Below are 26,221 nucleotides of genomic sequence, written 5' to 3' on the forward strand. Positions count from 1 at the left end.
AAGCCTCCAGAGAAAGCCAGGATGCTGGAGGGCCGGGCTAGAGATGGGGCTTCAGGAGGCAGACAGGGTGAGGACCAGGGAAAGTGGTGGGCTCTGATTGGATGGGGTGAGTTTCGGGTGGGTTCCCTGTCCTGAGATGTTAGAAACTAGGGTCTGGAGCTCAGGGCTGGATGGGGAGCAGTGATCCTCAGCAGGGAGGCAGGTGGCGGGAGGATGGAAGACACCCAGCACTACATCCTCCAGGGAGGCTGAGGGAAAGGAGCAGAAGACATCCAGAGGGTGGGAGGGGCATCAGGGAAGCCAGGGTCCCGGAATCCCAGGAAAAGGCTGGGTCGGTGATGCCTGGTGCTGTTGGTGCCCAACGAGACTGCGGCTGAAATCTCAGTCTGAATCTGGCAGTTAGAAGGCGCCCGGGTGGCACAGCGGTTAAGTGCTTGGCTGCCAAGCAAAACGTCAGTGGTTCGAACCCACCGGCTGCTACAGGGGAAAAAGATGTGGAAGTCAGCTTCCAAAAGATTACCCAATGCTGTTGAGTTGATTCCGACTCATAGCGACCCTGTAGGACAGAGTAGAACTGCCCCCATAGAGTTTCCAAGGAGTGCCTGGCGGATTTGAACTGCCAACCCTTTGGTTAGCAGCCGTAGCACTTAACTGCTTTTGGAAACCCTGTGGGGCAGTCCTACCCTGTTGGAATCAATTCAGTGGCAATGGACTTGGTTTTTTGTTTTTATATCTCCTAGCCCGGTCCCTGGGTTGCACAAACAGTAAGCACTTGACTACTAACCAAAAGGTTGGCAGTTCGGACCCACCCAGTGTTGCTGTGGGAGAAAGTCCGGGCAATCTGCTTCTGAAGGGTCACAGCCTTGAAAGCCCTACGGAGCAGTTCAGCTCTGCACATTTGGGGTCACCATGAGTTGGAACTGAAGCAACAGCAATGGGTTTGTTTTTATTTATTTTATTTTAATCTTTCAGCCATGGGGACTAGCAGGGTCCAGACTTGTCTTCCCATCTTGAACAACCAGCAAAGCAGACAGTGGATAACAGACATCAGGTGACACAGAAGAGTGGTCCCCAAGGGAAGGGAAGGAGGTAAGGGGAGCCCTGTGAGTGCCTCACCTCACTGACTGGAGACAGTTTCCAGGCTGCAGTGCAGGCAGGGGGACCCAAACACAGCCCAAAGCTGAGGAGATAAGGTTCGGATTGCCAGAAAAACCAGGCAACTGTAATGTGTGGGGCAGAGTACGAGATAAGAAGGACCTGCTCAGACAGCGCCCAAAGATCTGCAGAAGGGTCCCTGTTATTGATTGAATTGTGAACTCCAAATATGTGTTCCACCACCTGTCTGTCAGTTTGTCATACTGTGGGGGCTTGTGTGTCCCTGTGATTCTGGAAGCTATGCCAGTACTACAAATACCAGCGGAGTCACCCGTGGTGGACAGGTTTCACTGGAGCTTCCAGACTAAGACAGACTGGGAAGAAACACCTGATGGTCTACTTCTGAAAAAACTGGCCACTGAAAATGTTATGAATGGTAATGGAACATTGTCTGATATAGTGCTGAAAGATGAGCCCATCAGGTTGGAAGGCACTCAAAAGCAGAGGGTCAGAGAAAAACAGGAAGACCCTCAACGAGACGGATTGACAACAGTGGCTGCAATGATGGGCTCAAGGATTACAACAATTGTGAGGATGACTCAGGACTGGGCAGTGTTTCTTTCTTTTGTACTTAGGGTCACTGAGTTGGAATGGACTCAAAAGGCACCTAACGACAACAACAACATACCTATGGATGTAATCCCATTTGGGAATGGGTTTTCCTTGTTATGTTAATGAGGCCATATCAATGTAGGGTATGTCTTAAACCTACTTGCTTTTAGACTTAAAAAGAACAGGTTAGGCACAGAGAAGCAAGCACAAATGGAGGGGAAGACAGACGCCATGTGGAGATTGCAAGGAACGCCGAGAGGAACGCTAGGGAAGCTGAGACAAGGATTTTCCCCCAGATCAGACAGAGAGAGCCTTCGCCTAGAGCTGGCACCCTGAGTTCCAACTTCTAGCCTCCTAAACTGTGAGACAATAAATTTCTGTTTGTTAAAGCCCCCCCACCACCCGTGGTATTTCTGTTACAGCAGCACTAGGAGACTAAGACAGACCCATTGAGTCTCTGGTCGAGAACTGGTCCGCACGTGTGTGGGGAAACTTCTAGCACATGAAGCTGGGAAAAGAACCACTGGAAAGGAATAAGCAAAACAAACCTTGAAGCTAAACAAGGGCATAGTTTGTGGCCCCACCAGCCAGGGCAGAAAGACCTCCTGATACACGGGACATGGAAGAGTCCTCAGATAGATACTGCCTCGGTAATGGGGTCCAAGAAGTCCCAGACTAATGTCTCTTCTGGACTCACCCTCGCAAAGAGTAAAAGCAAGCCTCGAAGTGATCAAACTGGGCATATACCCAAAATAATTTAAAGCAGAGACCCAGACAGATACTTGTACACCAATGTCCACTGCAGCATCGCTGACTACGAGAGCCCCACTTGAAATAGAAAGACACCGTTTCAATGTAAAAGGGTAGAAAAAGATATACCGCACTAACACTAAAAGAAAGCTAGAGTAGCTATATTCATATTAGACAAAGTGGATTTCAGAGCAAGAGATATTACAAAGCACTAAAAGGGCCTAATGATTGTTGTTCTTAGATCCATCGAGTCAGTTCCAACCAATAATGACCCTATGTGCAACAGAAGGAAGCCCTGCCTGGTCCCGTGCCATCCTCACCATAGTAAGTATGTTTGAGCCCATTGCTGCAGCCACTGTGTCAAACCATCTTGTTGAGGGTCTTCCTCTTTTTTGCTGACCCTCTACTTTACCAAGCATGTCCTTTTCCAGGGATTGGCCCCTACTTAAAACGTTTTTTTTATAACGTGTACAAAGTAAGCGAGATGAAGTCTCGGAGTTGGAAACAAAGAAGAATCAGTAGTTGGAAAATATGGCCTTGGGGACAGAAATGATGCTGGAGATTGCATGATAGAATTCTGCAAGGCCAACAACAACTTATTCATCGGAAATACCTTTCTTCAACAACGTAAATGGTGACTATACATATGGACCTTGCCCAGTTGAATACACAGGAATCAAATCAACTACATCTGTGGAAAAAGACAATGGAGAAGCTCAATATCATCAGTCAGAACAAGGCCAGGGGCCAACTGTGGAACAGACCATTAATTGCTCATATACAAGTTCAAGTTGAAGCTGAGAAAAAATTTAAACAAATCCACAAGAGCCAAAGTACAACATTGTCTTACTCATCTAGTGCTGCTATAACAGAAATACCACAAGTGGATGGCTTTAACAAAGAGAACTTTATTTCTTCACAGTAAAGTAGGCTAAGAGTCCAAATACAGGGTGTCAGCTCCAGGGAAAGGCTCTGTCTCTCTGTCGGCCTTCTCATCAATCTTCTCCCAGACTAGAAGATTCTCCACACAGGGTCCCTGGGTCCAAAGGATGTGCTCTGCTCCCGGCACTGCTTCCTTGGTGGTAGGAGGTCCCTCCTCTCTGCTCGCTTCCCTTTCCTTTTTATCTCTTGAGAGATAAAAGGTGGCGCAGGCCACAACCCAGGGAAACTCCCTTTTCTTTGGATCAGGGATGTAACCCAGGTAAGGGTATTACAATCGCACCCTAATCCTCTCTAACATAAAATTACAACCACAGAATGAAGGAAAACTACACAATACTGAGAATCATGGCCTAACCAAGTTGACACGTATTTTGGGAGGACACAATTCAATCCATGACAAACCTTGAATATATCCTACCTGAATTGAGAGGTCATCTCAAGAATAGATTTGACACATTGAACACTAACAATCAAAGACCAGAAGAGTTGTGGGATGACATCAAGGACATTATACATAAGGAAAGTAAAAGGTCATTTCCTAATGATAGAGGGGTCAATTCATCAAAAGAATATAATAATCCTACAGACACATAGACCGATGGAATAGAATTGAGAACTCAGGAGTAAACCCAACCATCTACGGGCAGCTGATTTTTGACAAGGTATCAAAGTCTACACAACCGGGAAAAAAAAACACTCTGCTTAACAAATGGTTCTGACAAAACTATATCCATTTGCAGAAAAATAAAACAGGATTCATACTTCCCACCATACACAAAAACTAACTCAAAATGGATCAAAGACCTCAATGTTAAAGCTGAAACTATAAAGTTCCTAGAAGATAACACAGGGACACAACTCTGGGACCTAATATTTTGCAGAAATATCAAACACAACTACAAATGCCTGAACAACAGAACACAAATTAGATAACTGGGACCTCCCAAAAATTAAATACTTATGCCATCAAAAGACTTTATCAGAAGACTAAAAAGAGAACTATGGACTGGGCAAAAATCTTTGGGAACAACATATCTGATAAGGGTCTAATCTCTAAAATATATGGAAAAATTCAACAACAAAAAGACAAACAATCCAATCAAGAAATGGGGAAAGGACATAAACAGACATTTCAACAGATTCATAGCGACCCTATAGGACAGAGTAGAACTGCCCCCATAGGGTTTCCAAGGAGCAACTGGTGACTTTGAACTGCCAATCTTTTGGTTAGCAGCTGAGCTCTTAACCACTGAGTCACCAGGGCTCCATTAGAGAGATGCAAAACAAAACTACAATGAGGTATCATCTCACACCTATAAAAATGGCACTTACCAAAAAAACAGAAAACAAATGCTGGGGAGATTGGAACTCTTACACACTGCTGGTGGGATTATAAAATGTTACAACCACTATGCAAAACCGGTAGGGTCTCTGAGTCGGAATGAACTCGGAGGCAACAGGTTTCATTTTTTTGGTTGGTGGAAAACTGAAGCCCCTCCCAGATGTCACCTTTCAGTGAAATAACCGATTGACTCATAAAATAAACAATATTGCCTAAGAGCACTGTGCCCCTTTAAATAATCATTGTGATGGTCAAGATTGTGTGTCAACTTGGCTGGGCCATGATTCTCAGTGGTTTGGCAGTCATAGGGTGTTGTGATGACTTCCATCTTGAGATCTGATATAATGTGATCACCTCCATGATGGGATCTGCTGTGAGTAGCCAATCAGTTGAAAGGGAGTTTCGTTGGATGTGTGGCCTGCGTCGAATGTAAGTAGACATTCTGGCAAGGCTTGTGGGCTTTTGCTGGCTCTGGATCCTGCTGCTGGCTCCTATTCATCTGACCTCCAGTTCTTGAGACTTGAGCTAGCAGCTTACCTGGGGTCTTGCCTGCCGATCTCGGGATTCGTCGATCTTTGCAGTCGGTGAGCAAGAGCCCTGCTGTCCAACCTGCTGATCTTGGGATCGCCAGCCCCTGCAGCTATGTGAATCAGAAGAAGCCGCTAGCCTGACCCACGGACTTGGGATGTTCCAGTATCTACCGCTGTTTGAGCCATTTCCTTGATATAAATCTCTCCCGGTTTATATTTATACACTTCACTGGTTTGCCTCTCTAGAGAACCCAGCCTAAGACAATCGTCTATATGAAACCAAATTGTCAGCATTACCCTAAAGCAAACATGGAAAGGTAAGGAGGGTGAGGAAGTCAGGGAAGCTAGATTAATGGGAACAGAACAAGCAGAATAAATACGGAATGCTGACACATCGTGAAAAATGTAACAACCGATGTTACTAAACAAATGTACAGACAATATTAAATGGGAACCTAATTTGCTGCATAAATTTTCACCAAAAACACAATAAAATATTATTTAAAAAAGGACATAATAATCGAATCTACAGCTAGAATTGAAGATTTCATCACCCCTTTCTCCTTAGTTGATATAATAAGAAGAGAGAAAATCAGCAAGGATACAGAAGATTTGAACAACACAATCAACCAGCTTGATCTGACTGACATTTATAGAACACCCTGCCCAACAGTAGCGGAATTCACATTATTTTCAAGAGCATACAGAACACTGACCAACACAAACCATAATCCAGGCCATAAGACAAGTCACAATATATTTTAAAGAATGGAAATCACACAAAGTATATCATCTGACCACGATAGAACTAATTAGAAACCAATAACCAAAAGATATCTGGAAAAATTCCAAAATATTTGAAAATTAAGTAATACACTTCTGAATAACATATCCTTCAAAGAGGAAGTCACATGAGACATTAGAAAATATTTTGAACTAAATGAATACGAAAACACAACCAAAGTCATACTTAGACTTTTATAACATTGTTGTTCTTGTTAGGTGCTGTCAAGTCGGTTCCGACTCATAGCAACCCTGTGCAGAACAGGAACAAAGGATGCCCGGTCTTGTACCGTACTCACAATTGTTGCTATGCTTGAGCCCACTTTTGCAGCCACAGTGTCAATCCATCTCGTTGAAAGTCTTCCCCTTTTTCAACGACCCTCTACTTTACCAAGCGTGATGTCCTTCTTCAGAGACTAGTCCCTTCGGACAACGTATTCAAAGTACATAGGACAAAGCCTTGCTATCCTGGCTTCTAAAGAGCATTCTGGCTGAAATTCTTCCAAGACAGATTGGTTCATTCTTCTGGCAGTCCATGGGATATCCAATGTTCTTTGCCAACGCCATAATTCAAATGCATCAATTCTTCTTCGGTCTTCCTTATTCATTGTCCAGCTTTCACATGCGTATGAAGCAATTGAAAATACCATGACTTAGGTCAGGTGCAACTTAGTCCTCAAAATGACATCTTTGCTTTTTAACTCTTTAAAGAGGTCTTTTGCAGCAGATTTGCCCAATGCAATGCATCTTTTGATTTCTTGACTGCTGCTTCCATGCGCGTTGATTGTGGGTCTAAGTAAAAAATCCTTGACAACTTCAATCTTTTCTCCGTTTATCATGATGTTGCTTATTGGTCCATTTGTGAGGATTTTTGTTTTCTTTATGTGGAGGTGTGGTCTTTGATCTTCATTAGTAAGTGCTTCAAGACCTCTTCACTTTCAGCAAGTAAGGTTGTGTCACCTGCATATTGCAGGTTGTGGAGTCTTTCTCCAATCCTGATGCCTCGTTCTTCTTCATATAGTCTAGCTTCTTGAATTATTTGCTCAGCATACAGATTGAATAAGTATGGTGAAAGGATACAACCCTGACACACACATTTTCTGACTTTAAACCACACAGTATCCCCTTGTTTTGTCTGAACGACTGCCTTTTGATCTATGTACAGTTTCCTCATAAGCACAATTAAGTGTTCTGGAATTCCCATTCTTTGCAATGCTATCTGTAATTTGTTGTGACCTACACAGTTTAATGCCTTTGTGTAGTCAATAAAACACTGGTAAACATCTTTCTGCTATTCTCTGGTATAGAGTAGTAAATGCTTATATTAGAAAAGAATGAAGTTCTTAAATCAATGATCTTAGCTTCTCAATATTTTTAATATATTTTATTCCCCAGTATGATCTCAAATATCAACACAATTCCAATCCAAATCTCAGCAGGCTTTTTGGTAGAAAATGACAAACTGATTCTAAAATTTATACGGCAATTAAAAGGAGCTAAAAACAATTTTTAAAAGGAAGAAGCAAATTGAAGGACTTACATTATCTGATCTCAAGACTTATTATAAAGCTCCAGTAATCAAGACAGTATATAGTATCAGCATAAGGATAGACCTATAAACTAATAGAAAGATGAGAAAATTCAGAAGTAGATCCAAAAATAAGACCAATCGATTTTTTACAAATGTGCTGTATTAGTCATCAACTGCAGCTATAACAAGTGAATGGCTTTAACAAAGAGAAATTTATTCTCACTGACTAGTAGGCTACAAGTCCAAATTCAGAGCGTCAGCTCCAAGAGAAGTCTGTCTTTCTCTGTTGGCTCTGGAGAAAGGTCCTTGTCATCAGTCTTCCCTTGGTCTGGGAGCATCTCGGTGCAGGAACCTCAGGTCCAAAGGACTCGCTCTACTCCCAGAGCTGCTTCCTTGATGGTCTGAGGTTCCCATGTCTCTGCTAGCTTCTCTCTTTTATATCTCAGAAGACACTGGCTTAAGACACTACCTAATCTTGTAGACCTCATCAATATAATTGCCGTTAATCCATCTTATTACATCATAGTGATAGGATTTACAACACATAGGGAACTCACATCAGAAGATAAAATGCTAGACAATCATACAAGGGAATCCTGATCTAGCCAAGTTGACAGATATTTTGGGGGGACACAATTCAATCCGTGACACGTACCAAGTGATTTAATGGGGAGATGGGAAGAAGATAATCTTTACAGCAAATAGTGTTGGAATAATTAGCATCCATATACAAAAAAAAAAAACTTTGATCTTTACCTCACCCCATATCTAAAAATTAACACAAAGTTTAGCATAGATCTAAATGTAAGAGCTATAATTAGAAAACTTCTAGATAAAAAACGGCTGAATGATGTGAACAGACATTTTTACCAAAAAGACACATGAATGGCAAAATGCATGAAAAGATGCTCAACACAATGAGTCATTAAGGAAATAAAATTAAAACTACTATACATCCTGTTGTTCTTGTGTACTGCCAAGTCAATTCCAACTCATAGTGACCCTATAGGACAGAGTAGAACTGCCCCATAGGTAGGAAACCATTCTTTATAAGGGCAGATCACCAGGCCTTTTCCCCTGTGGAACTGCTGGGTGGGTTTGAACCACCGACCTTTCAGTTAGCAGCCGAGTACTTAACCATTGTGCCACCAAGGCTCCTTCCATACATTCTAGGAAGGCTATAATGTAACAGATTGACAATATCAAGTGTTGGCAAGGATGTGAAGCAACTGGAACTCTCACACATTCCTGGTGGGAATATGAAATGGTATACTCACTGTGGAAAACAAAAGTTTGGCAGTTTCTTATAAAGTGAAATATAACTTACCAACTGACTTGGTCGTTTCACTCTTAGATATTTACTCGAGAAAAATGAAAACATATGTCCACAAAGACCTGTATATGAATGTCCATAGCAACACTGTTCATAACAACTAAAAACTGGAAAGAACCCAAAAGTCCACCCAGGGGGGAATGCATAAACAAATTACGGTGTATCCATACAAGTATGTTCTTCTTGGAAATAAAAAGAAATGGATTACTGATACCAGGAACAATGTGAATGATATAAATCCCATCAGGCTAAGTGAAAGAAACCAGACACAAAAGGCTACATACTATATGATAAAATTTATGAGAAATTCTAGAAAAGGCAAAGCTGTGGTGATAGAGAGCACACCAGTAGTTCCCAGGGCCAGGTTGCTGGGGGAGGGAATTGACTTCCAGGGACCTTTTGGAGGTGATGGAAATGTTCTATGTCATGACTGTGGTGGGAATTTCAGGATGTATGCATTTGTCAAAACTCATCAAATTATACAGTTAAAATGGGTAAATTTTACTGTTTGTAAATTATTCCTCAATAAAGCTGACACTAAAAATTTAACTTAAAAAATTGTTTTTCATTTTCTTTCAAACTGAGCGAGGGAGAAGGTGTGAGTGGTGGAGGCAGAAGCCAGCCTTCATAAGGGCGTAAGGATAGGTCCTTCACACGGAGCCTGGGTGACAGAGGAGTTGAAGATAATGTGGATGCGGGGACTGTTAAGACTGGAGGGTCTTGAGCCTACTTAATGCCCACAGGAAGGAACCAGGAGAGAGAAATGAGAAGTGACAGGATGTATCTTGATGGTGGGAGGTACCTGAGCAGATGAAAGAAGGCAGGCTCCAGGCACAGGGAGGGAGTGCCTGGGATGGGAGGAGGGACATTTTCCGGAGGCTCTCTCATAAGGAATGACAAACTGATTCTAAAATGTATATGGAAATTAAAAGGACCTAAAGTTACCAAAACAATTTTTAAAAGGAAGGACAAGATTGGAGGATCTACTTTACCTGATTTGAAGACTTATTATCTGCCTCCAACAATCAAGACGGGATAAAACCAGTAACAGCTGCCATTGACTCTGACTCATGGTAATGCTGTCTGTGTCCAGTGTAGAACTGTGCTCCATAGGGTTTTCAGGGGCTGGTTTTTCAGAACTAGATCATCAGGCCTTTCTTCTGAGGCATCTCTGGGTGGGCCTGAACCTCCAACCTTTCAGTTAGCAGCCCAGTACTAACCTGTTTGCACCACATAGGGACTCCAATCAAGACAGTGTAGTATTGGTGTAAAGATAGACACGTAGGTCAGTAGAACAGAATGGAAAGTCTGTCGGGAGTGGGTGCGGGTACAGGCCAAAAGAGGCTCATCCAAAACGGCTAACATGGAGCTAACCCAGCGCCCACCTCAAAGCTTAGGTTTGCCCTGTGAATCAGGAGGAAAGAGGAGGAGGCAGGCAGGGAGGAGGCAGGCGAGGAGGGGGGAAACCAGTCCAAATCTCTTCACCCTCAAACACCAATTGCAAGGGTGGACCTAATGCGGAGTACCCGGGCTCCAGACGTCACACCCTGCTGGGCAATCTCTGGACCTCCACCAGCTGGTTGGGCAGAGATGGCCCGGCCCACCCTGAACCCTCTCTAAGGCCACACCCCAAAGCCAGGCTCACACACAGTGCCAACCCCAAACCGTATTCTCCCCATCACAGGATCAGTTGGAGGTAGAGGGTGAAAGGAGCCCGGGAGGAGCAACAAACAGCAGGCACCAGGGACCCCACTCCTGATTCCCAGCCCCCTCCTGCCTGGTTTCCGTCAAACATCAGGTCCTAGGCAGCTCTGCTCCTGTCTGGAGATCAGTCCTGGCTGACCATATTCGAGCAGCCTACAGCTCATTTTTCCTTTGGAAAACATGTACAGAAAACGCCACGTCTCACTAGAGAGCAAGACAGAGCTCTCAGTGACAGCCTGGGAGATGCCAGAAAGCACTAGCCAACCACTAATCAACCACAAAGATTCCTTTCTCTTGGCTTTGGGGCAAAAATCCCTAACGAAGCCTTAGGGGCTGGCCTGGGCCACAGTTCCTTTGGGAAATCACTGAATCACTTCTTTGGGTCATCGGGCAGTTTGATTTTGGAGCCGGGGGAGCCCCTGCCTCTGGGCAGTGATTCTGGAGCCCAGCACCCCAAGTGAGAGGCCGGTATGCAGCAGTCAACTGAGGTGGGGAGGCCATCAGCCTTGATGTGAGAGCCCCCTCCTTCTCCCCAAAGCTACACCCCAAAGTCTCTAGTGAGATCAGCCTCAAGGGTCCAAGGCTGCCCCAGCTGAGCAAGGAGCAGCCGAGCAGCTTCCAGGTCCAGCCCCAGGAGGAAGGAGAAGATCCTGATTAACAAGGGCAGCCTGGGGGTTAGCTCACATTTATGCAGGTTTACAACCAAAACTCCTCCCAGAAATGTACTTGTTAGAATAAGCTGAGCAAGGCTGGAGGTTGGCTCAAAGCAGATCCAAGTCCAATGGGTTCAATGAAAGCAGGAGTCAGCGAAGGGGGAAAGGCATGTGGCAGACATGCAGGAGGAGACAGGGGTCCACCCATGGAGCCCCGAGCTGGACCTGGCCTCCAGGCCCCAGAAAGCAGCTCTCTGAGACCTGACGGTTAATTTGGGGCTCCTTGGGGCATCCCATCCGCGCTTTCTTTCAGCTTGTGCCTGTGGAACAGGCTGTACAGCACCCGCAGCGTGCTCTTGGCATCCTTGTTCACGATGTCTGTGGACCAGAGGCAACAGGCAGCAGGGTCAGGCCCGGGAGGGTGACCCACCGTCCTGGTTTTCATGGGACCAAGGGGCTTCCTGGGACACGGACCTTGAGAGCTAAAGCTGGGAGAACCCCTGGCAAACCAGGACAGTGGATCATGCTAAGCCTGAGTCCCAGGGCCCACCCCATGATCCTGCCTCCCGCCTCCTCCTGTCCCATCCTCCCCTGCATGCATCTTGTGGGGCCCCAGCCACAGCCCCCCAAACCATCAATTCTTGAAGGTCTGGCTTCTTTGAGAGTTACTGAGGATGTGCAATCTGATAGATGGCACAGGACCTGGGGTGGGTTACTGGGGTATTAGACCAGATGGTGTAGGTGGAAGGGGTGGGCCCAGTGCTCCCCTCATAGGAAGAATCAGCAAACATTCACCGTCCCACCCCAGCCAAGCAAGACTGGCCATAGTCCACGCCCTTGGCTTTGCTCTGCTCGATCTCCCCTGGGGCTCACCTGCCCAGAGAATGGGGCCACAGTGCCACATCGGCTCACACTGACCTTCGGGGTTGATGGGGTAGTTGAGCAGGCCTTCGTCTTTCAGCAGCTCCAGGGCCAGGGTGACATTGTGCAGCTACAATGACAAGGCCCCACCAGATGTCAGCAAAACGAGGTGCCCCCAGCCTAGGCACTGGCCCCCATATGCCAGGATCATCTCACCATCCATGACTTCCATTTGCATCTGGGCCACCAGCTGCCAGCCCAAACTCCCACTGAGGTTTCTCCCTGAACTGCAACTGTAAGATCACTGGACTTCTCAGAGCCTTGAGTATGTTAGTGTGCCATGAACCCTCAGGACTGTGCTGAAGAATTCAACCAGAGAACCTGTTGTCATGGCATCTCTCATTGAGCCAGTGTTTTGGAAACACTCCATTCATTTACTTAAAAAGTATTTAATAAGCATTGTGATGGCTGATGTTATGTGTCAACTTGGCCAGGCCATGATTCTCAGTGATTTGGCAGATCTGATGTAATCATCCTCCATTTTGTGATCTGATGTAATCATCCTCCATTTTGTGATCTGATGTGAACAGCCAATCCGTTGAAAGAGGGGTTTCCTTGGGAGTGTGGCCTGCATCCAATATATATAGATATTCTGGCAAAGCTCACCCTCTCTGGATCGGCATCCTACTTGTGATCCTCTGACCTGCCAATTTGGGGTTTGTCAGACCCTGCAAGCACATGAATCAGACGAAGCCTCCAGCCTGACACCTGACTCACAGATTTGGGACTTGCCAGCCTCCACAGCTGCATAAGCTATTTCCTTGAGATAAATCTCTCTGTGTATATATTTACATATATACGCTTCACTGGTTTTGCTCCTCTAGACAAGAATCTACTACACACAGGTCTGCAATGGGGGACAAAACAGACCTGCTCCCTGGCTTCGTGGACTTTACGCTTCAGGAATTGCTGCTATAGTCACTGTAGAAATGATCACGGTGGTTTCTGTCTGTCACACTCTTGCTCAACAACGCTCCATGTGAACCAAAGGTGGTATTCCAGGAAGACTGTCCTGGGCTTCAGAGTCATCCTGTTGTTGGTTGTCATCAAGTTGGCTCTGATTCACGGCGACCCCGTGTACAACAGAACAAAATGCTGCCTGGTCCTGCACCATCTTCAGGGTCAGTGGTACGTCCGAGTCCACTGTTGCGGCCACTGTGTATTTTCAGCACCTTCTCACCTAAGGGACTCATCTCCCAGCACTATAGGGAACAATATTTTTTTGTGACCCATAGAGTTTTTTATTGGCTAATTTTCAGAAGTAGAAGCCTGGGTGGCAAAAGCAGTTTTCGATCAGCTGCTAACCTAATAGTTGGTGGTTCAAACCTCCCTGGTGGCACCACAGAAGAAAGGCCTGGCAATCTACTTCTGTAAAGATGACAGCCAAGAAAACCCTATGGAGCAGTTCTACTCTGAAACACACGGGGTCGCCATGAGTCAGGGCTGACTCAACGGCAGCTGCTTTCAATAACCATGATTTTTGGAAGTAGATCATAGGGCCTTCCTTCCTGAAACCCATCACCATGGGTGGCACTGCTGGTGTTTGAAATACCAGTGCCGTGGCTTCCAGCACCACAGCAACAAGCAAGGCACCACAGCACAGCACACGGACAGACCAGCGGGAGTTACCCAGCCAGTGCATGGTTTGAGAGGACGAAGGTAAGCGACCATGTTCCGCGGAGCCAAGGGCAGGTCTCGCCCCCGGGAGGATGAATCCAGTCCTCCTGGGGAGAAATAATTGCGTGTGGGAGGAAGCTGAAGATTCCTGCTCGTGTTTTGATTTCTTCAGAACAGCTGATCCCCTCTCTCCCTCCCTCCCTGCGTCCCTCACTCTTCTATTCCCCCCACAAAGGACATTCTTCTGTAAACACCACTGGCAGAGAAGGGCCGGTAATGAGAAACCCAATTCCGGGCAGCCGCTCTGCCGAGCTAACAAGCCTGTAGGTGTCCCAGCGGCAGGAAGGGCTGCACCCCACCCTCCTCAGCTAACGGCCTCTCAGCACTTTTATTAGAGGCTCTTGCAGCCGCAGGAATTCACTCCGGGGCCTGAGTTAGGCAGCTGCTGCCTCTTCCTCCACATCCAAACTGGCTCAGATTGGAAGTGGGCTCTGCCATCCCGCAGGCTGGCTCTAAGCAGGGACTTTAGAAGCCTGGACATTTGTCCCCAGCTTGTAACTGGGGGTTTGGAAGCACGCAAAATACTGAGCCCAGGCCTTGTGGGCTCTGTAAGCCCCAGCATCCAAGTAACAAAGAGGGACCCGCGTGCTGCCTTGGTCTCGGTTCTGGGCCCTGCCCTGGAGGCTCCTTGGCATTCTCTCCTGCCCCATTGCCACCCTCCTGCCTTCCCTCCTCGTGGCTCCCACTTCAATCTCCTGCCTCAGAATGTGAGATCAGCATCCAGGTCTCAGCTCTAACTCTCCTGAGTCCTCCGATTGTGAAGGTTCCCCGGTAGAAATTTCACCTTCCATGCAGGAGAGCCGAGTTTGATTCCTGGTCGATATACCTGAAACAGCCGCCATCATCAGCGGAGGCTTGTGTGCTGCCCAACAGGTTTCACTGGAGCTTCAAGACTAAGACAGACTAGAAAGAAAGGCCTGGCAACCTAGTTCCAAAGATTAGTCAATGAAAACCTTATGGATCACAACAGTCTGATCCCATTGTGTATGGGGTCACCATGAGTTGGCCAACTGGACAGCAGCTAACAAGCAGCCTTACGCAAGCCTCCTTCTTGGCTGTAAAGAGGCTCACAGCTCCCCATTTCTCATGGGGCTCCCCAGGAAGGGAAGCGAGAAGCAGCAAGCTTTGGAAGAGATAAGCCTGACCCTCCACACTCAGCAGCTGTGTGCTTTTGGCCAGATCAATGAACCTCTCTGAGTTCATTTCCTCCCATGGAAAGGAAATGGGAAGAAGTCCTAGCTCTCACCCAGTGAGAGGCTTTATTGGCAAGTTCATCTCTGCTGCCTGTGAGAACACACCACTGACCCCAGTTCTACCCCTCCCTGTCCCCAACTCCCTGTTGTGCACATCACTTTGCAGGGCCCTCCCTGTCCCCACCAAGGGGGCAGGGCCTGCTGTGGCCAGCAGAAGAAGGTGGAAGTGCCAGTAGGTCAGTTCCAACCTCAGCTTCAAGGTGCTTAGAGTGTCTCCTGGATTCTGCTTGGTCTCTCGTGTCTCTGCCGTTGCCGTGAGAAAAACATGCCTGGGCTAGCTGCTGGTCCCAGGAGGAGGGTGAGAGACAGGTGACACAGAGCAGATCACCCCAGCTGAACCCAGCAAAGACGGCCTGGTCCCCACCAGTCCCCAGCCAAGTGCTGGAGCCCAGCCGAGCCTAGATCAGTGGGCTCAGCTGACCTGCAGGCCCAGGAGAATCAAGGATTGCAGCCGTAAGCCTCTGGTGTTTTGAGTGGTTTGTCATGGGGCATTTCTGTAGCAATAGCTGACTGATACAGTGCCTAGCGAATGGAAGGATCTGTTAGGGACTGACTGTTTCCCTCTGTTATGGATTGAATTGTGTCCCCCCCCAAATATGTGTCAACTTGGCTACTCCCTGATTTCCAGGATTGTGTGATTGTCCAACATTTTGTCCTCTGATGTCACGATGTTAATGAGGCAGGATTAGAGGCAGCTATGTTAATGAGGCTGGGCCCAATCTACAAGATTAAGCTGTATCGTGAGTCAATCTCTTTTGAGATATAAAAGAGAGAGGGGAGCAGAGAGACATGGAGACCTCATACCACCAAGCAAGAAGAGCCAGGACTGCACGTCCTTTGGACTGGGGTCCCCCTGCTGAGAAGCTCCTAAACCGGAGGAAGATTGATGACAAGGACCTTCCCCCAGGGCCAACAGAGAGAGAAAGCCTTCCCCTGGAGCTGGTACCCTGAATATGGACTTCTAGCCTCCTAGACTGTGAGAGAATACTTGTCTCTTTGTTAAAGCCACCCACTTGTGGCATTTGTTACAGCAGCACCAGATGACTAAGACACCCTCTGAAATATGTCCCTGTGAATGTGACCCTGTTTGGAAATAGGATTTCTCTTGTTATGTTAACGAGGTTGCATCAGAGGTGGGTTGGTCCTAAACCTAATCATTTTTGAGTTACAAAAAAAATTAGATTAGGCACAGATGCACACTGGGGAAGACAGACACCAAGGAAAGCCAAGGAACCCCAAGGAGTTCCAAGGAGGTCCCAGCAGCTGTAGCTTTTAACTGCTCTGCCACCAGGGTTACCAACAAGGAGGGACCCCCCCTCAAAGCTGAAACCCTCAAGAAGGGTGAGAAAATAACCTTCTGGTCTTTAAAGCCACCCACTTCGGGTACTTCTGTTATGGCAGCACCGGGGAACTAAGACAGGGTCTAGTAAGCGTCAGCCACTGTCCCTGTTGCCTCCACCAGAAGCACAAACACGGCACTGTTTCGGCCCCTTTGCCCCTCCCCTGACATCCCAGCTCTTGGGAAGCGGAGCCCTGCATCCATCTTCCAATCAGGAGCACACATATCTCCAGGGCGGGTGGAGGCCACACCCACCGAAGACCACAACCCCATGGGGCAAAGAGGGGACCAGAAGACTGAGGGGCAGAGGCTGTCCTGGTGTCAGACTTGCCTCTAAGCAACCCCTGGGGCCTCAGTTTTCCCTTCTGTGAAATGGAGAAACAATCACTGCCCTTCCACCTCAGGGATATGAACTATGATATGTGATAATGGCTCAGGTGAGACCAGAGCAGAGGGGGACCTCACTACCAAGAAAGAATAACTAGGAGGGGGACGCATCCTTTGGACCCAGGATCCCTGCACTGAGAACCTCCTAGACCCAGGAGACACAGAGAGAGAGCTGTAACACCAGAGACGGCGAAGGACGGTGAGAAGCAGCGGCAGAGAAACGGCAGCAGCAGAGGCAGCAGGACCAGGAGACCTGCAGGAGACAGCGCAGCGGGCTTCCCCGGCCACAGAAAGAGGAAGCTGAGCGCCTCTGGGCAGGAGGCTTACTGGCAGAGTGGGGAGCCTCTGGGAGCTTAGTGGGAAACTAAAAAGTTTTATTACACTTGCCTGAGTAGGGCAGAGGCTGGGCCGAGGGGCCCAGAGGCCGAGGGCCGAACAGAGGCCTGCCTGCAGGCATGGCTGAGAAGAGGCTGTCCCAATGGCAGAGCTGTATCCTGAGCCTTCCTGAACCTGAGCTGTAACCTGCTACTTCCCTAATAAACCCCATAATAGTGAGTATTACCTGTCAGTTCTGTGTGGCCACTGCAATGAGTTACCAAACCCAGCAGAGAAGGAGAGAGTACCATGGGGCGATGGCTGGTGTCAGAATTGGTAGCAAGTTTGGAGAGAGGAGGTATGTCTGACCTCTGCCTGTAGCAGTCAGCCTTGGGGTCGTTATGGTAATTCCAGAGTCCCTGGGTGGTGTGAACTTTTAATGAGCTCGGTTGCTAACCAAAAGGTTGGAGGTTTGAGTCCACTCAGAGGCACCTCAGAAGAAAGGCCAGGCAATCTTCTTCCAAAAACTCAGCCATTGAAAACCCAATGGGGCACAGTTCGACTCTGTCGCACATGGGGTCACCCGCAGTCAGAATCAACTCGACGGCATCTGATTTTTCACGCCAGTTCCACAGACTTGTCCGCTTTGGAGGTAGACCATCAAGGAAAATCTTTGGCAAACTTACCATTTCAGCAGGATTGCTGGGAGTTAGGTAAAATTCCTTCAAGTGCAGGAAGAAGCCTTCCAGCTGTCCAATCAGCAAGAGTAAGAGGACTCCATCTGCAAACTACAAAGGAAGGAGCTGCAGTCAGGCTGCCGGGGCGGGGCGGCGGGGGGGGGCCCGCTCTGCCTTTACAGGCTGTGTGGCCCTAAGAAAGACGCACGACCTCTCTGAGCCTCAGGTTCCTTTCTGAGAAGTGGAGGCAATATTCCTGACCTGGCAGCGTTGTTGTAAACAGCAGCAGCCGCTACAATGCAGCTCTCGGCTGTTTTTGTGAAGTACATAGTACGTGCTCAATAAACAAGAGTTATATTAAAATTTGTTCCGAAACAGCCTCATATTACTTTTTTGAACCACAGACCTTTCCAAGATCTGTAGCAACACAGGAGAAAAGAGAGGCAAGTGTAAAATTCTCCTTCAGGAAAAAGCAGAGACCACACGCCAGGCTCACTTCGCTGGCTGCCACCTTAATATTTCTGTCTATATGTTTGCAGAGCGAGTCGCCATCCCGCTGCCAGTATATCATATGCTAATATAATCCTATTGAATCTCTTCAAAGATACAAAACACAAGATTGGATATTTGGAGGAGAACCACCTCTTGAAGTCCTTAATGGAATTTCCTCGTATTAGGTCTGTCCCAGTGTTACTAGTTTGGGCCTGAAATCTTTTCTGCTGATTTTCCCTGGTAATACAACCGCGATCCCCAGACTTCAATATCCCTTGTTATTCAAGTCCCTAAATACTAGCCTCATACATGTCATTATCTCCAAACACCATTATTTTACCAAGGGAGACAGTGCCATGAGACAGGTAGAATGTAAGCCTAAAACTTATCCCGTTTATACCCCCATAGAATACGATAATAATTAAAACCACAGGGCTATCGTTTAGTGCATGCCCACGGGGTGTCAGGTGATACACTGAATGTCTGATACGCCTCATCTCATTTATCACTAGCAATTCTACAAGGTTGGGATCATTGTACCCATTTTATAAGAAGAGGAGACTGAGGTTCAGAGAAGACCAGTAACTTGCCCAAGATCTCAGAGCTAACGCGGATGAGGTGTCCTCGGAGTCCAGAGGTCCTAAGCGGCAGAGGCAGGACAGAAACATATGTCTGTCTGGCTCCAGAACCTGATGTTCCTTCTTTGCCGTAACGCCACAACACGTCACGCACACACTCCTCACGTGGCTGCCGTGTGAAGTGGTTATGAGCTCACACTCTGGATTCAGCTGTCTGGATTCAAATCCCAGGCCCACCTCTTAGTCACTGTGTGGCCTTGGACAAGTTAGTTAACGTCTCTGTGCCTCAGCACCCTCATCTATGAAATGCAGTAGCATCAGTTCCCACCTCAGGGGTCGTTGAGAGGATTCAACGAGTGACTGTACGTAAAGCACTTTGCCAGGGACCTGGCACATTCTGACTCGTGGTGACCCCGTGTACGTCAGAGCAGAACTGTGCTCCAAAGGGGCTTCACTGGCTGAATTTGGGGAAGTAGATCACCTAGCACATAACCGAAAAACCAGACCTGTTGCTATTGATTCTGACCCATGGCGACCCCGTGTGATACGGAGTAGAACTGCTCCATAGGGCTTTCTTGGCTGTAATCTTTATGGAAACAGATTGCCAGGCCTTTCTTCTGTGGTGTTGCTGGGTGGATTTGAACCGCCAACCTTGAAGGTAGAGTAGAACTGCCCCATAGTGTTTCCAAAGAGCAGCTGGTGGATTCAAACTGCTGACCTTCTGGTTAGCAGCCAAGCTCTTAACCACTGCTCCACCAGGGCTCCATTAAGTTAGTAGTTGAGTGCAAACTGTGCTACCAGGGACCCTAACCAAAAATCAAACCCTTTGCCACCGAGTCAACTTAGATTCATAGCAACCCTATAGGTCAGGGTTGAACTGCCCCAACAGCGTTTCCAAGGCTGTAATCTTTACAGAAGCAGACTGCCACATGTTTCTCCCATGGACGGAGCAACTGGTGGGTTCAAATCGCAGACCTTTCAGTTAGCATCCGAGTGCTTAACTACTGCATGACCAGGGCTCCTCCAGGAACCCTGGTGAGGACTTCATAGGTTTTCACTACCAGGCGTGCAAGCATATCCACCCCACACGGCCCTGGCAAGCATCCAGAGTATGTCTGAGAAGATCTTCATAGGCCATGCGGCCATCTGGGATCAGACCTCCCACCCTGTGTCTCCATGAGGCCCCAGGCGGCCCATGCCTGAGCTGCCCTGTCTAGGCGGAGCTGCCTGGAGTCCAGTGGGCTCCGTTGCCACCCTGAGAAGCCCCGGGCTGGCAGTTGGCCTCTCTGCTCCCATTCCCTCCTGTGTCAAGAGGGAACAAAACGACAGAGCGCAATTATGGAAGGCCGCAGCCAGCTAGGCATGTCGACCGCGTGAGAGCCTGCTCCTGCTGCTGGGGTCACCCCACTTTAGTCCCCATCACGAGCTGAGCTCCTGGGTGCTCGGGGGAGACGGGACACCTATGGCACCGCCTGGTCCAAGCTCGATAAATACTGCTTGAGTGAACACAGTGACACAGGGAAACCCCACTTGCTTTGAGTCTTGGGGTCTAAAAGCCTAAGGTTAACTAGGAAAAAAGAGCTGGAAAAAAAAATGTATTTCTTTACAACAATGGAAAGTAATAACAGCATAGACGATACCCCACCTTTGGAAAGTATGCCCTTGATCCCCACCTCAGGGGGCCACCGCGGTGCCCTGGTGGACGTGGTGATCTGCCAGCAACACCTCCTGTTGCCAGGAAGGACCCCAATGTTCCAAGACATGACGTGTGCCAGCCACAGGGGGAGTTGGAAGCCCCAGGGTGGGACCCGTGCCTCACAGGACACTCTTTCCTGCCAGCACCTCATGGCCCCACCCTACCCAGGGACCCCACAGCTGAGCCCCTACCTGGGTGTCCAGACTCTGCACAGACAGGCCCAGGCGGTCCAGCTTCTCGTTGACGAAGGTCACGATGGCCTGCCCAAGGTGAAACAAGGGTCCGGGGAAGGGGCTCCTGTTTGTACTCTTGTACTTGGCCTAGCAGCTCCCCATGGCCCAGCACCCAGCGCCCAGGGCCCAGCACAGCAGGTGCAAGAGAGAGAGCCATTTCCTTCCCCTTTGCCCAACCCCCACCACAGGCAGGTGAGTGGCGGCCGGGCAGGCGGGAGGCTGAGCCCAGAGCTTTGATTTCTGTTACCTCTTTCACGGTGTTCACTTTCTCCGGATCCAGCTTAAATAATTCATCAAAGATGTCCTCTGCAGACACAGACCCAGTGAACACCTCATTACCACGCAGTTACCTTTGGCCAGTCAAGGCTTTTTCCCACAGAAGTCGCTCGAGTAAGTAGTTTAGAGACAGCAGTTTTCTCTCTCAAGTCTTGAATTAAACAGGCCTTTTAGTTTTTTTGTTTTTTTTTTTTAGTTTAGGCCTGGGTTTGAATCACTGCTCCCTGGCTGCGTGGCCTGGGGTTCTCCCCTCACCTCTCTGTGCCTCAGTCTCCTCATCTGTAAAGCATGACTGATAATACCTACTAGGTGGTTGTTGCGAACACCAAATCTGGTAGCAGATAACACATAGAACGGGGCAGGCGGTAGACTACAATAAACAGTCGTCTCTCTATAGTTGTCGTTAGCTGCCGTCCAGTCAGTTCCGACTCATAGTGACCTTATGAACAGCATGAAACACTGCCGGTCCTGTGCCGTCCTCACAACTGTTGCTATTTCTGAGTGCCTTCCCGCCTGGGGGCTCATCTTCCGGCACTATCTCAGACAGTGTTCTGCCGCTATTCACGAGGTTTTCATTGGTCAATTTTTTTAGAAGTAGAGTGCCAGGTCTTTCTTCCTAGTCTATAGCAGACACCTATTATTGTGTCTGGAGTCTCTTGGTGGTGCAAAAAGTTACATGCTCGACTCCTAACTGAAAGGCTGGAAGTTCAAGTCCACCCAGAGGCACCTTGGAAGAAAGACCTGGTAATCTGCTTCTGAAAAACCAGCCATTGGAAACCCGATGGAGCACAGTTCTACTCTAACACACAAGGGGGCGCCGTGAGTCAGGAACAATTCAACAGCAACTGACTTTTTATTATTGTATTTGCATAGCTGCCACCCTTCCCTCTGGTCACTTTCCACCCTCCTCCTAGTTCCCAGCTTCGTCCCAGTTACATGGGAGCAGTCATAGTTGACTGTCCAGGAGTGGCCCCAGACTGATGCTGGGCCCATTTGTCTCTGCCCAGGGAATTCTAGATGGGCAGAGGGAGGGTGTCAGGCCACCTATGGTGTCTGCACCCACAGTGTGTAAAATGCAGGCACACTCAGGGGCTGAGCTCGAGCCCCTGCATCCAGCTGTCCCTGAAACCAGCCTCTGCCTCCCCATTTCCTCTGACCAATGCCCTCTTTGCACAAGCTGGGTTCCCTCAGTCTGTGGCTCACGTGCTGCTCATGGGAAGACTGGCCATCGAGCCCTGGATATCCAGACTGCATTCTGGAGCCTTTTGTCAAACAGCTGTAGTGTACCTCCCGATTCTGCCTTTGCAGCTGTGCCTCAGAGCCAGTCACTCCACCTCTCGGCCCTCATTCGTGAAAGGGAACAGTAGCCCCACACGGCATCCAAAACCAAAAACCCAACCCAGTGCTGTCGAGTCGATTCTGACTCATAGCAACCCTATAGGACAGAGCAGAACTGCCCCATAGAGTTTCTAAGGAGCACCTGGCGGATTCCAACTGCCGAACCTCTGGTTGGCAGCTGTAGCACTTAACCACTACGCCACCAGGGTTTCCCAAATCATCCGTGTGAAAATGCCCCACCGACCAACAAACATGGGAACACCAGCTGTCCCTTCCAGACCTCCCGCTGTGGCCAGGGAGACTGTGTCACCGAAGGAGTCAGAAAATGAAGGCCAAGTATGCCTGCGGATGACCCGGACTTAGATGATGCAAAGCAGGAGGAATGTTCCAGAAAACTGCTTTGAGGAAGCCCCTGACCCTCACCATGTGACATCCATCCTCATGCTGCCCCCCAACAAACACAGCTCCCTGATCGCCTCCCACCATGTCATCATGGTGCCACACACACACAAATCTGGCCAGCCCTCCCTGCACCTCACCTGCATCTCACTCTCCTTTCCCCCCTCCCCAGCCACTCAGCCTTCCTCAGGCCCTGTTCTCAGAAGCCCAGGCAGGTCACGAATTCTACTCCCTCATGCCCCCTCCCGCCCACCTATACAGCTACGTGTCCTAGATGAGGAGGGTGCAGGGAGGGAAGGAGTCAGGAAATGAGAGACATGTTAGGATGGATGCGTGGGTGAGCGGGTGGGTGGGTAGATGGACGATAGGATGGATGGATGGACAGATGGACAGATGCATGGATGTTAGGATGGATGGATGGATGGATGTTAGGATGGATGGATGGTTGGACAGATGGATGGATGGATGGGTGGATGGATGGATGGGTGGATGGATGGACAGATGGACAGATAGATGGATGGATGGATGGATGTTAGGATGGATGGACGTTACGATGGATGGACAGACGGATGGATGGATGGACAGATGGGTGGATGGACCGACGGACAGATGGATGGATGGATAGATGGATGGACTGACCACTGGCCAGGCCAACTGACAGAGCAATAGATGAATGAAAACAGTCATGGTTCGATCCATGGATGGATTGATTGGCGAAGAGCTTTGTCCCAATAGCCGCAGCCACAGAAATTAAACACTCATCACTGAACACTCACTATGTGCTGAGCACATTCATGAATTATCTGCTTCAGCCCTCACCACTAGCCAAAAGGTTGGTGTTATGATGAAGCCCATTTTACAGATGAGGAAACTGAGACACAGACTGGTTAAGATACTTGCCCAAGCTCATGTGGCTAATGAGTTGGAGATTTTGGGTATGAACCCTGGCTCTCTGGCTCCAGAGCCCATGTACTGAACAACTCCGCCATCACCAAGTGGGTAAATTCTAAATCTCTCTACCTGTATGAGCAGTGCCAAGAGAAGGAATGGCTGGATCCATGGACGGACAGACAGACAGGAGGGACAAATAGATATGAGTAAGGCTCCAGATACAAACAGCAGACTGTCAAGGAAATTTATGAGAACACCCGGTGATTAACCCTTGATCATGACATGTCGGTTTCAACACAAATTAAACAGAACGAGATTTCCTTAAATCATGAAGATACTCACTTGGAGGTTGGTCTTCGTCTGTGCTATAAGGGGAAGAAAGCAAAAAATGGTTTTAAAAAAAAAAAATCCACAGACATAATTCCTTAACAGGAGAGGACTCAGTGGCTGGCAAGGTTAGGAAGAAATTAATGTGCTTATTTTATTGTTGGTAGCAACAATGGGCTTAAACATAGCAACAACTGTGAGGATGGTGCAGGACCGGACAGTGTTCTGTTCTGTTGAATACAAGGACTTTGTGAGTCGGAACTGACTCCGACGGCACCTAACAATAACAATAAGCTTCGTAACCAGGCAGGGCCCTCCTGGAAAAAAAAGGGGAAGAGGCAGCAGGGGCAAAAGGAGGTTTATACCCTTTCCCTGGGGTTTCCATGCCTAGAAGTGTTTGAGTTTTGTTGTTTTCACTGTTGCTGTTTTAGTTTTATTGGGGTGGGGGGGGAGGGAGATATTATATATATAGGAACCCTGCTGGCGAAAATGGCTAAGCGCTTGACTGCTAACCAAAAGGTTGATGGTTTGAACCCACCCAGCAGCTCTTCAGGAAAAAGACCTTGCAATCTGATCCTGCAAAGATTACAGCCAAGAAAACCCTCTGGGGCAGTTCTACGCTGTCACATGGGGTCGCTCTGAGTCAGAGTCAGAATCGACTCGATGGCACCTAACAACATATTATATATACAATAAGGTTCAAAGCTCTCAGGTTTACAGCTTATACATTTTTATGTATATATACACCTATGTAACCACAATCCCCAAAAAGATCTAGAACATTCTAGCCCTCCCACGAGCTCTTCCAGTCCATCACCTCACTCCCAAAGGTCACGACTGCTTCGAGTTCCGTCACCGTGGACGGGATCTAGAAGCTCATATAAGTGAAATCCTACGCATGTGCTTTTTCATATCTGGCTCCTTTTGTTCCCTTTTCCTTGGCTTTGAGTGGCTTTTCTTTGACTTTTTTTGCTGTGTTTCATCCCCTACTCCTGCCGCACAGAGGTACAGTTCTCCAGGCCCAAAGCTGGCCAAGCCCTCGGGAGAGCAGGGTAGCCCCTCGGCCCGGGGCCTGTGGGCAGGAGCTGGGCCATGCAGGTGGGGATGGGAAGCCTGAAACAGACCCAGGACTCAGCACCAAGCCAGGCACTGCCGGGAGAACCTGATGCTGGGTGTGGTCCATGGCACAAGCCGAGAGCCGGAGTGAGCCTGCACAGGGGCTCCGAGCTCACAAAACCAAAAAAAAAAAAAAAAAAAAAGACCCATTGCCTTCTAGTCGATTCAACTCATAGCGACCCTATAGGACAGAGTAGAACTGCTCTGTAGGGTTTCCAGGGAGCAGCTGATGGATTTGAACTGCCGACTTATTGGCTAGAAGCTGAATGCTTAACCTCTGCGCCACCAGGGCTCCCATTACACACATGAATGAGTTCACAAAATTACTGAGAGTGGCAGGTTTCAGGTCAGGAAGGGGACAGGAATGTGGATTCCATAAACGCCAACCAGTCTTCCCCATTCAAAACCCCTAAACGCATTCTCAGAGGGGCCCTCGGTGGCACAGTTTGCATCCACTGCTAACCAAAAGGCTGGCAGCTTGAATTCACCCAGCAGAGCTGTGAAAGAAAGTCCTGGAGATCTGTTTCCATTAAGATTACAGCCAAGAAAACTCTATGGAGCGGTTCTACTCTGCACACATGGAATCGCCACGAGTGGAAGCAACTTGACAACAGCTAACATCAACAACAACAACAAATGCCTTCTCAGACCCGGAAGCTAAGGGGGGAAGTACAGCTTTGGTCTGGACAGGGCCGGCACAGAGCTGCTTGGCCACTGGGTGACTGGGAGGTCACTTACCCTCGCTGGGCTCAGAGGGTGACAAGGCTGCTTCTTGGGGATTTTCTAGGGCCCAGAACCTGCCTGTATGAGGGTACCTGCAGAAGGCTGCTCCCTCTTGCCCTTTGCCACGCTCAGACCACAGGCTTGGGCCACAGGCCTGACTTTGTCACCAACTTGCAGCAGTTTGAGCTCCCCTGTGCCCCACCCCCCACTAGAAATTCAAGAGCCATAGATTGGAAGGACCTCTGGGTTGGGGGAGCACAGGGAGGGGTGGTCTTCACACACACCATCTGTAACCCTCATGGCAGCCC

At 48.4% G+C, this 26,221-nt stretch overlaps 1 protein-coding gene across 2 annotated transcripts in view; it reads right to left on the reverse strand.

Annotated features, from left to right (window-relative positions):
* Positions 1-897: 897 nt before the first annotated feature.
* Positions 898-26,221, reverse strand: part of PARVG (parvin gamma) — a 34,024-nt gene continuing 8,700 nt past the window's right edge. Inside the window, exons 8-13 of one of the 2 annotated variants that reach the window (XM_064283395.1) lie at positions 24,090-24,112; positions 21,091-21,149; positions 20,802-20,870; positions 17,854-17,955; positions 12,194-12,266; positions 898-11,653 (exon numbers count right to left, since the gene is read on the reverse strand). In XM_064283395.1, coding sequence (XP_064139465.1) covers positions 11,544-11,653; positions 12,194-12,266; positions 17,854-17,955; positions 20,802-20,870; positions 21,091-21,149; positions 24,090-24,112 — 436 coding nt within the window. In that variant the 3' untranslated portion in view covers positions 898-11,543. The remainder of the gene's footprint in view (positions 11,654-12,193; positions 12,267-17,853; positions 17,956-20,801; positions 20,871-21,090; positions 21,150-24,089; positions 24,113-26,221) is intronic. The other variant, XM_003419794.3, reaches the window with a different exon arrangement.

Source organism: Loxodonta africana, chromosome 4 (assembly GCF_030014295.1).
Source record: "Loxodonta africana isolate mLoxAfr1 chromosome 4, mLoxAfr1.hap2, whole genome shotgun sequence".
Lineage (NCBI taxonomy): Eukaryota > Metazoa > Chordata > Mammalia > Proboscidea > Elephantidae > Loxodonta > Loxodonta africana.